General features: G+C 42.2%; 1 protein-coding gene across 9 annotated transcripts in view; it reads right to left on the bottom strand.

Annotated features, from left to right (window-relative positions):
• The window catches only part of KAT7 (lysine acetyltransferase 7), a 39508-nt gene extending 31172 nt beyond the window's left edge, over window positions 1-8336 (bottom strand). Inside the window, exons 1-3 of one of the 9 annotated variants that reach the window (XM_066263913.1) lie at window positions 8053-8336; window positions 4717-4926; window positions 465-641 (exon numbers count right to left, since the gene is read on the bottom strand). In XM_066263913.1, coding sequence (XP_066120010.1) covers window positions 465-641; window positions 4717-4888 — 349 coding nt within the window. In that variant the 5' untranslated portion in view covers window positions 4889-4926; window positions 8053-8336. The remainder of the gene's footprint in view (window positions 1-464; window positions 642-4716; window positions 4927-8052) is intronic. The other 8 variants (XM_066263908.1, XM_066263906.1, XM_066263905.1 and 5 more) reach the window with 8 other exon arrangements.
• Window positions 8337-15268: the final 6932 nt, after the last annotated feature.

Raw genomic sequence — 15268 nt, 5'->3', positions numbered from 1 at the left:
AGCACAGGGAACATAGTCAGTGACATCTAATAACTATGTATGGTACCAGGTGGATACTACAAATTTGGAAGGATGACTACATAAATGATCTAATTGTCTGACCACTATGCTGCACACCAGAAACTAATATAATATTGACTGTCAACTAAAATTTAAAAATAAAGTTTAATTAACTAAAAAAGAAAAAATCTGGTCCACACCTTCATCTGTAGGTAAGAGGTACCCAGTCCTTTTCGTCTACTGCAAATCCAATCTAATGGATCCAGCAGCTACTCTGGACCTCAAGAATACTCCAGTACCAGACTGTCCTCAGCAAGATGTAAGAAAGGAATCTGACAACAGCATTCAACTACCTGACATGTTCTCAGTATTAAGCATTTATCAGCAGTGGCCCCTCGCCTTCCTTACAAAGACACTGACCACACCCTCTCTGTAATGGGTCCAATCAGACCACACCCACTCACCTCTATCTGAAAAGTCAACCACTTGCTCAGTTTCTGAACCAGACGAACGAGTCTGACGAAGAGGGTATTTTTTGGGGGTCACTGGAGTAGGCTGCTGCTGACTACGGGTCACCCTCCTAGTAGAATAAGCAGGCTCCTCAGTGCCAAAAGACTGCAAATTTCTAACAGGGCTGGAATCTGAAAAGACAATAAAGTAATGAAAGAAAGAAGGAAATCTGTTTTATGCCCATCCATACAATTTATTAGCATTTAGCCCGCCCCTTTGTCTGTCAAAAAACCCAACAAATCTTCAAAATATCTATTTTATTAAATAAAACATAAGCAAAAGAGCCTAGATCAGGCAGAGATGAACTATCAGGTAGAATCAATAGTTTGGGTTTTGGACTCAAGGCTGACTGTGATTTTATTCCACTCTACCATAGCAACCAACTGTGGCATCTTAGGCAAACTAATCTCTCCAAGTCTCTTTCCTTATCCTTAAAAAAGGGAAAATACATGTTTCTTGTGAAGAATAAGTAAGAAAATTTATATAAAGGACTTAATGTGATACCTGGTACACAGATCTAGCGCTTTATAAATAAGAGCTGCATCTTCTCTTTCTTCCCTTACTTTACCCCACCATAAAACAAATATTCTATTTCCATAGGTATAACACAATTATTTCCTTTCCTTAGGGATCTCTTTTTTTCTTCCTGATTACCCTCTGATACCCTGAAGCAAAATCATGATAGATTAATAAAGAGTAAGCAATAATACAGCCTTTTCTTTTTTTCTTCTTCGTTCTCCAAATGAGAGGAGGGCAGATAGACAGACACCCTGACTGGGATGCTCTGCCTATCTGGGGCCATGCTCAAAACTGAGTTATTTTTAGTGCCTGAAGCAAAGACATCGTCAGTATCTGGGGCCATGTGTTTGAACCTAACCAGCCATGGCTGTGGGAAGGGAAGAGAGTGAGAGAGAGAGGGAGAAGAAGAGAGAGAAGGGGAGTGGGAGGAGTAGAGAAGCAGATGGTCACTTCTCCTGTGTGTCCTGACCAGGAATTGAACCCGGGACATCCACACACCAGGCCAAAATTCTACCACTGAGCCAACCAGCCAGGGCCAAGCTTTTAAAATTCTTTTGGATGGCAAAACCTATTCTGAAGGACCCACCAACCTCTCTACATCTCCAAAGTGATTATACTTAAAAAAAAAATTTAAAGCATGTTTTGCCTGGCCCATGGGAGCACAGTGGATAGAGCGTCGACCTGGAACCTCAAACACTGTAAGTCACCAGTTCAAAACCCTGGGCTTGCCCAGTCAAGGAACATACAACAAGCAACACACAAGGAATAAACAACTAAAGTGAAACAACTATACTTCTCACTCCACAACCCCACCCCACCCCCGGAAAATCAATAAATAAAAAATTTTTTTTTATTTATTCCTGACCAGTAGTAGTGCAGTAGATACAGTATCAACCTGGGATGTTAACATCCCAGGTTCAAAACCCCGAGGTCACCAGCCTGAGTGTGGGGGTCACTGGCTTGAGCATGGGATCATGGACATGATCCCATGGTTGCTGACTTGAGGCAAGGATCACTGGCTCGGCTGGAGGCCAACCCCCAGTCAAGGCACATATGAGAAGCAATCAATGAACAACTGAAGTGATATAAATACAAGTTAACGCTTCTTATCTTTCTCCCTTCCTGTCTCTCTCTCTCTCTATTGCTAAAAAAAGATTTTTTTTTTTTGTATTTTTCTGAAGCTGGAAACAGGGAGAGATAGACAGACCCCCGCATGCGCCCGACCGGGATCCACCCGGCACGCCCACCAGGGGGCGACGCTCTGCCCCTCCGGGGCATCACTCGGCTGCGACCAGAGCCACTCCAGCGTCTGGGGCAGAGGCCAAGGAGCCATCCCCAGCGCCCGGGCCATCTTTTTGCTCCAGTGGAGCCTCAGCTGCTGGAGGGGAAGAGAGAGACAGAGAGGAAGGAGAGGGGGAGGGGTGGAGAAGCAGATAAGTGCTTCTCCTGTGTGCCCTGGCCGGAAATCGAACCCGGGACTTCTGCACACCAGGCCGACGCTCTACCACTGAGCCAACCGGCCAGGGCCTAAAAAAAGATTTTTTAAAGCATACTTTAAGCAAGGAGAAAAATGAATTCTCAAACATTCCTGTAAGTTAGCACACAGCTAGGTTATCAGTTTGCATAGCCCCAGGGAGCTACATTTACAATGTTGTCTACATCTTGCTTTAGAAAAGGCTCCCTTACACAGACTACAGTGAATGGTCTCCTCAGGAGTTGTGCAGCTCTGCTCTGTGGTCACGAAGCATTAATAACTAGAAAGCAATTCAGAGCTCATGTATTTCCTCGCTGTTTTGAATACATAAAACTTGTAGGTGTCCAGGGTATGGTCAATTATACTTTCTAAGAACATTATGCTCCCTTTTTAAAAATTATACTGTTCCTTCTGCCTATAATATTTTCCCATCGCCTGACCTGTGGTGGCGCAGTGGATAAAGCGTCGACCTGGAAATGCTGAGGTTGCCGGTTCGAAACCCTGGGCTTGCCTGGTCAAGGCACATATGGGAGTTGATGCTTCCAGCTCCTCCCCCCTTCTCTCTCTCTGTCTCTCCTCTCTCTCTGTCTCTCCCTCTCCTGTCTAAAATGAATAAATAAAAAATAAATAAATAAAAAAAATATATATTTTCCCATCTTCCAATTTATAAATTCCCACTAGATCCTTTAAGTAATCCATGCAAAGCTCTCTGAGTCCTTACCATAATGCATTACAATGATCAATTTACATATCTTTACCTCACACTAAACCTAGCAATCCTTGAGGGCAAAAATTGATTTTTTTTATCATGGCATTCTAGTTCACAGCATAATACTTGAATTATAATAATCATTTATCCATATTCTCATTGTGCTAGAAATAAAACTTAAAAATTGAGAAATCAAGAGACAACAGCTATATAATTCAACTGAAATGTTAAATTAAAAAATAAAGTTAGACACAGTTAAGAGGCTATTCCCACTGCCTTGCTTGAAAAACTGATGTTTTTCTCTCATCCTCCCAAAGCAATAACCGAATCAGTCCTATTTAAGTGCTCAAAGTAGATTACGTTTTTATCCCTTAACATATTATCACCTATTGACCAGCAGCTTTCTGTATTAACTGCAACCTTCTTTCTTCCCCAGAAAATCCCACAGCAGAGCCAAGAATACCTTCCATATCTAAGTCCAGATGGCTAATTGCACTAGAGAAACGTTTAACACAGAGATTCTCTATTCCTTACTACCAAAGTGAAATTCTGAGTATTGTCAACTATTTATATTAATTGTGTATCTGACTGCCCTGGACGGATAGCTCAGCTAGTTAGAGCACTGTCCCAAAATGCAGAGGTTGCTGGCTAAAATTAATCAATTTAAAAAAATTTTTTAATAATTGTGTACTTGACTATATGACAAAATTAAACATGGTTTTAGAAGTATTGGGCCCTCACCACAAACAAGTTCAAGAGACTATTTTAAGTTTCTAAATCTAAACCATTCTAACAGAAAGTGAAGAGATAACATTACCATTTTACTGTCAGGAAAACTGTAATCTAAAAAGAGTTAAGTGAGGGTCAAAATCTTTCTGATTGAGGCCCCCAAAGCTAAATAAAATAAAACAAAATAAATTTTAAAAAGTTAAATGACTCAAAACATACATGTGTTACACATCCATTATACCAGAAACAGTTGTTTTGACAAAGTCTAAAAATTGGACAGCACCCCTAAGAGAATAATTTTAAAGACCTGAAAAAAAAAAAGGTTCCAGCCCTTGGCTGGTTAGCTCAGTGGTAGAGCATCAGCCCCGCATGTGGATGTTGCCGGTTCAATTCCTGGTCAGGACACAAAGGAGAAGCGACTATTTGCTTCTCCACCCTCTCCCTTCCCCCTTCTCTCTCTCTCTCTCCTCCTCCTACAGCCATGGCTCAAATAGCTCAAGTAAGCTGGCCTCGGGCGCTGAGGATGGCTCTATTGCCTTGCCTCAGGCAGTAAAATAGCTTGGTTGTCCATCAACAGAGCAGTGGCCCCAGATGGGCAGAGCATGCCCCATAGAGGGCTTACTGGGTAGATGGTAGGGCACTAGTGGGAGTCCGTCTCTATGCCTCCTCACCTCCCATGTTATTAAAAAAAAAGTTTCCACATTAACACAATAATGCGATGACCAGTCAGTCAGTCAGTTGTGAGTTCGTGGTCAGGAAAAAGGAAGCCTTTTACCTTGGGAACTTTGGCTCAGCCGGGCTGAGGAACGGGTAATTCGGGCAGATCGCCGGGATGTGCCATCGCTCTCTGAACTGTCTGTGTGCTCAAGATCTGTAGAAAAATCGGAATCTTCGGTTCCATCTGAGCTACTGCCTGCATTCCTCTGTAACACCATAGATCCAGACATTAGCACAGAAGCATTTACTCTGGTGGTTTGTTTTAACACTGGAAATAAAAGAAGCATGATGCTGAAAACATTAAGTTCTAACCTAAGAAAAGATTTCACAGCCAACTTCCCTTTATTTAGAATATATTTCAATGTAACAATCTACAAGTAATGTATCTTTATTAAATAAATGAGAAAGAGAATTAATTCTTTCTGCATTAAGACTAATTCTAGCCTGGCCTGTGGTGGCAGTGGATAGAGCACTGATCTGAAACTCTGAGGTCACCAGTTTGAAACCCTTTGGCTTGCCAGGTCAAGGCACATGCAAGAAGCAATCAATGAACAACTAAAGTGAAGCAACTGCCTGACCAGGCGGTGGTGCAGTGGATAGAGCATCGGACTGGGATGCTGAGGACCCAGGTTCAAGACCTCGAGGTCGCCAGCTTGAGTGTGGGCTCATCTGGTTTGAGCAAAAGCTCACCAGCTTGGACCCAAGGTTGCAGGCTCGAGCAAGGGGTTACTCAGTCTGCTGAAGGCCCGCGGTCAAGGCACATATGAGAAAAGCAATCAATGAACAACTAAGGTGTTGCAATGAGCAATGAAAAACTAATGACTGATGCTTCTCATCTCTCCATTCCTGTCTGTCTATCCCTGTCTAGCCCTCTCTCTGTCTCTGTTAAAAAATAAATAAATAAATAAAGTTAAGCAACTATGAGTTGATATTTCACGTTCCCCCTCCCCCACTCCTTTCTGTAAAATCAATAAACAAAATCCTTTTAAAAAAATGATCCAGATGGTCTGGACAACATGTCCATGCACTTATAGAAAGTCCAAGGTAGTGAGAAAAATGTTAGTGCTTGACCCCATTTAACTTTAGGGTAGCTTTTATTCAAAGTCCTCATAAACAGCTACCACATTTTAAAAAGCCATACACTAATTCAAAATACCATGATCCACAAGTCTGATACAAAAAAATTTAAACAAACAAAAAAAGAGTAAAATTCTTCTTTCTTATGCTATCTACCTTTAAAGTTTTTCCACATGAATGCCAAAAGGATTTTAAAAAGAAATAAGGCAACTGCACAAGAAGACTTGTAAGTATTCAGAAACAGAGGATTTTAATTGCCTTTTCAATTAATAATTATTTATCAATTATTAGCCTTCTAAGGCATGATTAGCTATAAGGATACTTTTATCAGTTGAGCATTAACATTATACATCCTTTACTAAACCAGAAAGAGAAAAGTATTTGCTAAAAAAACACAACACAGCCTCGTCTGTGGTGGCACTGTAGATAAAGCATCAACCTGGAATGCTGAGGCCACCGGTTTGAAGCCCTGGGCTTGACAGTCAAGGAACATATGGGAAGCAACTACTATGAGTTGATGCTTCCCACTCCTCCCCCTGCCTTTCTCTCCTACATCTAAAATCAATAAGTGAAAATCTTTAAAAAATAATAAAATAAAACAATACAAAGCTTCACACTACAAGTCCCCTACTCTTTATTCAAAACCCTTAGAACCATTTGTGTTTAGAATTCATAATTCTCTAGATTTTTGGAAAGGGAATACTTTGTGTGTATCCTGTAAATAACACCTCATCATCAAGCAGATGAATATTTTTCTGCAGCAAATGCATAAACAATCACACTAAAGACAGACCAAAACTATAACTAGCCTTGGGACAGTTTAGCGCAGGTTTTGTCACCAATTACAAAAAAAACACCATTTTCCAGAGCTCTTTGTATTGGGGGCTGGCAGGGACTGTGTACTTATTCCAAAGCACCAATAATACTATTCCCGCAGTCAGTGAGTCTTAACATAAACACCTACCAATAAAGATCATTTTAGGAGACTTTAACGGGTGTGCGTTGGCATGGTGGGGCACGATACAGTGTGCATGTAGATGGTGTTACACTGAGTGGTACACTTGAAACCTGTATGGTTTGGTGAACCATGTCAAACCAATAAATTAAAAATTAAATTTTTTAAAAAGTATAAATATTTTACTTGAAAGCCTCTGTAAAGAGAAAGATTTCTGCAGAAATGAGCAATAATACCATCCAGCTTTCCAAATAGTTCAAGGGCAATCTATCCAGAAATGAGCTGAAACCCCAGAGTCACAGTAAATCAATAGAATGAAAGGGGGGGGGAGTTACAGTCGTCTAGTCCAGTCACTCAAATACTTGAATCCCTGATCGTCTTTGACCAACCCGTCTGTGCTTGACCTCTTCTCTCTGGCTTTCACCGATCTAATCCCCCGTCCTACTGCCGAGCAGACTTACTTACTCCCTCACTTTCCTCCTATGACAATTTGACATGATCTAATTAAGTTCTGAATCCCCAGGAACCAGCACACAGCAAGTAGTCGATAAAAATTTACTGAATTAGGCTTGTTTTATAGTGCTGGCTCTGCCCCTGCCTAATTGAGTAGCTTGGGGCTCTCCATTAGGCCTCTATTAAGCTGTAAAAACGGGTCTCGTAAGTCCCCCGTAACTCTAGAAAGTTTCTGATTTTATGGACTGCATTTTCTAGGCGCTGTCCAACTAAGCAATTAAGGGAAAATCATATCTTGGTTGTAAAAGACTGAAACAGAATCTCTTGGGAGTGGGCGCCGCTTCTCCACCACCCAGTCCTCCGCTTTGTTGTGTCCCCCTCCGGGTAAGGAAGGATGCTCCAAAACCCCGCCTCTCCACCTATGAGCATCACCAGCCGGAAGGGCGGGGATTCGTGTTACCCAATCATGGTCCCGCTAAACCGTAACCCCACGGGACAGACTGCCAAGCTCAGCCAATCAAGAGAGGAGGGATCGTTCTCCACAGCCAGTCCGAGAGCTGTAGGGCGATGCCCAGACACCTCCCCCACATGCGGGGAGGTAACCGTTGGGCCCAAATGAGCGGTGTCACCAGCCAATCGATATGCTTCTAAATGTTTCAGCGACCAATTAACGAGAAGAACGCCTCCGAGCCAGGCAAGCAGAGGGCGGGAATAGCTACAAGCACAGGCCGAAGCCAGTGTCGGGCCCACATTTTTCTGTTGAGTATGGTCTGAAGAGTGGGTTGCTCAGCTAGGTTACGGGGAGCGGGAAGTTGGAACCCAGGGGCTGTGAGGCGTGACTAACTGCGTCATGTTTCTGAATCGACTGCCCTTAGAAACCCGCCATCCCTCCGATCCCGTTCCTCTCACCTTCCTTCGCGGCATTGCCGGCGGCTGCGGCCCGACGGTTCCGATTCGGGCAGCGGCGGCAGCAGCAAGAGGAACGGTGGCTCCGGCGGGCTCCGTGGCGGCCTCTGTAGCAGTCCCTATCCTGCGGACGTTCCCAAGTGCCTCCTGCTACACAGCGTCTACAGCCTTCTGCGCAGGCGCCGCGGGCTGAGGCGCTTTTTCCTTCACTTCCGGCTGGGGCTCGCGTCACCTGACGTTACAGGCCAGACGGGGTGCTGGGAGGTTCGCTCCTTCTGATGAGGCTAGTGAGCGCCATTTTGGAACTGGGCACAAAGTACAAACAGGGACTAGCCATGTTTAATGAGGGGAATGGCACACTTGTTGGGCGTGGATAGCCATACTGGGTTGGGGCAGAATTCTAACCATTGAAGTTAACGGTTCTCATTTTTACCTTGGGCAAAATTTCCCTTCCCGGTCGTTTTAATTTTTGAAGTCGAGGAAGGAAGCCCCCAGAATTCATCAGGTTGCTGATATTTAACCCCTTCGTTGCCGAACTGGCTAAAGGATGTTTTCGTTTATCAAACTCAAAGTTGAGAAAAGATACTTTGCACAAAAAAACTATCTTCAGAGTCATTCTGTGTCTCAAAGTGGCGAGAATGAAGGCTGGTAACGAAAGGGTAGCGTCCATTATCAGAAGGTTACTTGTCTGGTACAGGAGACGACCCTCGCCCTTAGCGAACAGCAAAGTAAGTCTTTCACGTCGTAGAAGGGGGCAGAACCATTCTCCAGAAGCTGTAGCTTTAAAGAATTCCCAATTTAGCTTTGTGGTGTGCGCCCACCTCCTTCCCACATTCTGTCGGTGTTTTAGAGGTCTGGTGGCCCGCGGGAGGTGCCCTCCCAGACTCGGAGAAACATTTTAGCCCAAGGGACCTCTGAATCCGATGCTTGAGCCAGGAGTTGGGGGAGGGAAGAAGAAAGAATATTTTTAGTGAAGCTGGAGCTAAAAAAGGCATGGTTGTTTAAATAATAATAGTAATAATAATAGGGCCTGCTTCGAGAAGACCTAGGGAGAAATTGGTCAAGAATATAAGGCTGGAAGAAAAGCCATAAGGAAAGACTAGTGCCTGATCTGTGCAGTGGATAAAGCGCAGACCTGGAATGCTGAGGTCGCTGGGTGACCTCAGGCTTGCCTGATCAAGGCACGTAGGAGAAGCAACTACTAGAAGTTGCTTCCTGCTACTCCCTCCCCCCCTTCTCTCGCTCTTTCCCTCTCTCCTCTCTCTAAAATCAGTAATTAATTTATTTTAAAAAGAAAAGAAAAGGCTGAGAAGTGGAGAGCAGACATTGAGGATTTAAATTCGCTGGAGGAAAAGCCAAAGCTTGACCAAGAGCAACTGGGTGGAATTGAAGCAAGTTCAGTCATTAACCTAGGACCCTGAACCCCAGTTTCACCTAAGGCCAACTAAAGTGTAGATTTTCTCCAAGTAAAGAGCTAAGAAACAGAGGACTCTGGAGAGTTAAAGTTCCAGACCCTTAGCCAGCACTCTCCTTGGGGATATCCTGGGCGGGTATTAACACAGGCAGCTTTTAGTATTTAATATTTAGCTTTCAGTGTTTAGTATAAATACCTTCAAATAACCTATTTAGGTTGAACTGCACATACGAACTTATTTGGAAAAGGCTTGAGTTTCTTTGAGTATACCCCTTGTGTTTAATTTCACACTGTTACTGTTATTTTGCACTTACTGGTGTGTTTTTGAGGTTACTCTTGGATGTCTGGCTCCCCAACTAGTGGTCAGGAGCTCTTATGTTAAGAACATAGCTCAGTTCTTTCATATCATCCTTAGTAGTGCCCAGACCATGCTCTACCCACAGTAAATGCTTTCTAGTCAATCAGAATATGTTTACTGTTGTACAGTCTCTGAACATATAGCACTCAAAGATGGTGAAATTAGTATTTTAGAATAAGATCTTATCCTGACAACCATTAATCACACAAATACCAGCATTACAAATGTTTAACATTAATCTCTAACATTGGATTTTCAAACTCTGCAGCTAACACTAAAGGTTCAGTTCATTTAAACATAGTTCTTGTCCTTAGCTAGTGTACACTGGTGGAAAGATGAAAAAACGAACACCAATATGATAGAAATATAATCATAGGGAAAATGTGTACTTAAGGTGAAAAAACAGCTAGGTATGTTTAGAATGGGCAAAGAGGGGTCCCGAAAGCTTTTTTCTTTCTATTTTGGAACCAAACATAATGTTTACTTTGTCATTTTCACCTTGACACAATTAGCTCTGAAAGCAAGAACTGATGTTGGTTTCAAAGCCCTTAACCAGTTGTCCTCCTGACCATCCTCATCAGGTAGGTAGTTTTGCTGTTTTTCCTGCCTTGATACATCTCCCAACCCTTTTTAAAATTTGCTTTCTTCAGGAAGTCTTTCCTGATTTAGTATTTCTGAGGTAGTAGGGCATAGTGCTATGTTATTCTGCATTTTCTGCTATATTCATACTTTTCCTTATACAATTTGGTAGCTGTTCTGTTTCATACACTCCTTCCCAAACAAGTAATAGGAACATAAAATTCCTGTTTATTTTATTAACCAGCTCTTCTCTACTGATGTCCAGTACAGGGCTTTGATGTCATATCTGGATTTGAATTTTAGCTCTGCCACTTTCTATCTGCATTGTTCTTGGACAAGTTTTAAATTTTATCTGTATATCAGTTTTCTCATCTGTGAAGTAGAGACATTAATAGCCACCTTACAGGATTGTTGTAAGGATTAAAGGGGATGATTGTTGTAAAGGCCTTAGCATACCTCCATGTCGGAGTAAGTGCTCAGTTAAATAGACCTTGTTACTGGTATTCATAATTCCATTCATCCTAGTCATATAACATCTTAGTGTTTGTGAGTATGTGAGTATATCTTTACGTGATTTCAGAGGTTGTTTGCTTTTTTTTTCTTTTTTGATTGATTTTACAGGGTTGAGGAGAACAAGAAGTATCAACTCACAGTTGCTTCACTTTAGTTGGTCATTGATTGCTTGTTGTATGTGCCTTGACTGGGCAAGCCAAGGGTTTTGAACTGGCAGAGGTTGTTTGCTCTTATCTGTTCAACGTCACTTCAGCTCAAGAAATACAGAATGCTTATCTAGGCACTATATACCAGGCACTGAGCCACACCAATATGGACAATACACCATGTTACCCTAGGCACTATATACCAGGCATTGAGCCACATGAATATGGACAATACACCATGTTATCCCAGCCACTATATACCAGGCATTGAGTCACATGAATATGGACAATACACCATGTTACCCCAGGCACTATATACCAGGCATTGAGTCACACCAATATGGACAAAACACTGTTACCCCAGGCACTATATACCAGGCATTGAGTCACACCAATATGGACAAAACACCATGTTTCCCCAGGCCAGGAAACTCATTGTTCCAAAATACTAGGGAGTATTAATGGGAAAATGGAAGGATGAGCAAAGTTCAGAAATGGTACAGAGGAGGAAGTGTCTGGAGGATTTAGGAAAGGATTTATTGAAGAATTGAAATAAGAGTGGAATTTCATAGGACAAATAAGTTTGCCAGTGGACAAGGAGAATAAGACTTCTTTCCATGCAAAGGGAACAACAGCACGTACAAAAGCGTAGAGGCAGCATTGTGTATGGGGTGCCTCATGGCATGGTTGAGTTGGGGTTGTCTAAATAAAAGGCAGGAATGTTTTGGGAAACCAAGACATGCAGATCCTTGAACACCCTGCTAAGGACCTGGACTGGAGTTGATGGGAGATCTCAAAAGGACTTTAAGCAGAGGAGTCCCACGATCAGATATCCACTTTAAAGATCTCTCTGGAAGCTGTGAGGGGGAACTGAACAGAGTAGCAGGGAGACCAATTACAATGCTGCTGTGCTAACTTCACCCAGAATTGAGGAAGAACTGAACAGGGCCAAAGGAGTGAGGGCAATCTTTGGTATGTCCTGTGTATTTTCTTTCTTATAACTATATCTTGTCTCCTCATTGTGAACTCCCTCAAAGATCCCTCAATTTCCTTTAAAATGCTCTCCTTGCCAGTAAAATGATAGGTACCAGATTTCAAATACAAAGTGTAAGTTGTTCGGTGTTTGCTTCAAAGGCCTTAGAGCTTGGAGGTTGGGAGCCTTGCCTGGCTGGCCACGCTTTCTCCAGCTTCTCCCTGGCTGCCTGGCATCTAAAAGGGCTCAATAAATGGGGTGGCCACTGCCAGGTGTTGGCTCAGGAAAGACTTGCACAGAACCAGCCATCCTCTCCTCTAAGCCTCTTTTTTTGACCAGTGATGTGTCTAGGAGGGGTTAGAACATAAGTTTCCTCTGTGTGCAAATAATTGTCCTATAAGGTGGGGAAGTGTGCCTTAATCTTTTTAATACAATGCTGGTATATGAAATTGGCTGAAAGGCCAAGTTCATAACTTCTGAGTACAAGTATTGGCCTAGTCTTTATCCTCTTGGGAGTGTCTCAGAGGTTGCTGATGTGACTATCATTAATATTAAAATCTTTTCATATTTGAGCTGCCTTAAAAATAGTCAGCACGCCTGACCTGTGGTGGCGCAGTGGATAAAGCATCGACCTGGAAATGCTGAGGTCGCCGGTTCGAAACCCTGGGCTTGCCTGGTCAAGGCACATATGGGAGTTGATGCTTCCAGCTCCTCCCCCTTCTCTCTCTCTGTCTCCCCTCTCTCTCTCTCTCTCTCCTCTCTAAAATGAATAAATAAAAATTTAAAAAAAAAAAAAATAGTCAGCACAGTCACTTATGGTCTTTTTTTTTTTTACTTCTACTGGAGATGGCCTGAAACTTTCTTACCTTCTTGGACACTTGTTAATTTGGTTCTTATATTACGCTTACCTGCCACCCACTCCCAGCCCCTCCACCCCAGGGGAAGGAGTTGGACAGATCCCAGCAGGCCCAGGCACAGCTCCCCACCTCTGTATCTGGGGTTATAAATAACTACCAAAAGCAGTCAAATAACCACAATTTGAAAATTGCTAAAAAAAAATTCACTCTGTTCCTGATTCAATAGCAGTTCTCCTCCTCATGCTCTTTGTCTCCCCCCCCCGCCCCCACTTATCAACCTCTCCATGATCCAAGCTCCCTAGGGAAGTCATCTGAGCACAAAGCCGTGCTATGATGAAGACATCTTTTTCCATGTTTGACAAGGCCAAAGCCCTCCAGGGCTGTAGTTATAGTTACATGATGTTGTTATGGCAGCAGAGGCCTCAGGGCAACATATGTTCCTGGGTGGTAATTGGGTTTGCTTTAACAGACTGTTTCTCCCTGGGTTCTTCATTCCCAAATTCACTTATCAAAAAGACCAGGGAATTGCCATTATGGATGGGCCTTCATATTTTAATTTCAGCAAAATCTTCTTTATTCCCCAGGATGGAATGTACTCAGTCATCACGGGTTGAGACTTTTTAGACTTCAGGCATTTTCATATATTCATTTAACAAATATTAATTGAGCATCTGATAAGTGTTAGGCATCAGGCTAAGAGCTGAGTGCACAACGTGAATGAAAAGACATGGTCCTTCCCCTCCTAAAACTGACAATATAGAACAAAGAGTATATATGAGGGGGCTGCAGGAGTATGACCTTTACCTGTCTCAACCCCCTCGACCTTTTCAAAGATTAACCCAGTGTAATAACTGAATACATCATTAGGAAAATAAAAGACATTCTTAATCTCACTACTGTCACAAAGCTATTTTTATTTTTAAATATTGCATTCCAACTTTTCTCCATGTGCCTATGTTTTATTACATGTGCTTGTTTTTGTACAGATACATTCATTGTTTACATTAAATTTCATATTTTTATACATTCTCAGCATTTCTCATGTTTCTCTAATGGTCTTCATAATTTAATTGTAATCACTGTGAAATTATCTTGTGATACTGTGGCATACTGGGTTCTCATTCCCCTATGAGGGCTTATTGAGGGTCCTTTATGTTAGATAATGCTGCAGTATTTGCTTACATATATAGCTCTCTCTTGCTCTTATATCTACCTCTCATATATTGCTTTATTTATTTCCACAAAGACTTTCCCACATTTAAAATGTCACCACCATTGTGTAAGGGTGCCAATTTTAAGACATTGTTCCCAGAACACAGTGTACCACTTAATAAAATCTTGGTTGTTTTTTGTTTTTTGTTTTGTTTTTTTTTACAGAGAAGAGAGTCAGAGAGAGGGATAGATAGGGACAGACAGACAGGAACAGAGAGAGGTGAGAAGCATCAATCATCAGTTTTCGTTGAAAATTAACACCTTAATTGTTCATTGATTGCTTTCTCATATGTGCCTTGACCATGGGGCTACAGCAGACTGAGTGACCCCTTGCTCAAGCCAGCAACTTTGGGTCCAAGCTGGTGACCTTGGGGGTCTCAAACCTGGGTCCTCCGCATCCCAGTTCAACGCTCTAACCACTGCACCACTGCCTGGTCAGGAGGATTTTAGTAGAAATGAAAACTGCACCTCAAATGTGCTTTTGATTTTGTTTCTAGTTAGGATATACTTAAATGTTTCATGTGTTTATTTACTAATTTTGTTTCCTCTTCTGTGAAATCCTATTCATTACTCATTTTTCTCTGAAGTCTTAATTTTCTTTTAAGTTGAAATGAGAGAAAGTGAGAGAGATACATATTTTGTCTGAGCCGCATTCAGCTACAGAGCCAGTGTTACTAAGAAGGCATAACATTCATGAGTATAGTATTTTCTCCTCACTTGCATTCTGGCTTTCCAGTTACCTGTAGTGGTGAACTCTTTGTCAGGTAAGCATGCTGTTGAGAAATAGAATAAGATTGTAGACAAAATATGTAAAAAAAAATGTAGATGACATGGATGATACAGCAAGGAAGCAGGTTATGTCTGACCTCAGCAAGAGTTGAGGGGCTACTTGTAAATCTTTAGGCACTCTTGCCCACTATAGAAACCTTGAATATGGTTCTGTAGCCACTTTTTCTCCTCTGCGGAACTGAGTTCCAGGAAAAAAAAATCCCCAAACAGCCAGCTTTAAAAGGATGAGAAAATGACCCTGCGTTCTGCCATTTATAAACTGTGGGTCATTCTATTTGTTGGAGAGACTTTCTCCCAACAAATGGGGTAACTAACTGTACCCAGGTGTGAATCAACTGGTTAAGGTAAGGGATGCAAGCTGTAACTAGGAAAAACATT

Source organism: Saccopteryx bilineata, chromosome 2 (genome assembly GCF_036850765.1).
Source record: "Saccopteryx bilineata isolate mSacBil1 chromosome 2, mSacBil1_pri_phased_curated, whole genome shotgun sequence".
NCBI classification, from domain to species: Eukaryota; Metazoa; Chordata; class Mammalia; order Chiroptera; family Emballonuridae; genus Saccopteryx; species Saccopteryx bilineata.
Note: the sequence above shows the minus strand (reverse complement) of the source record. Positions and strands in the feature narration are given on the sequence as shown.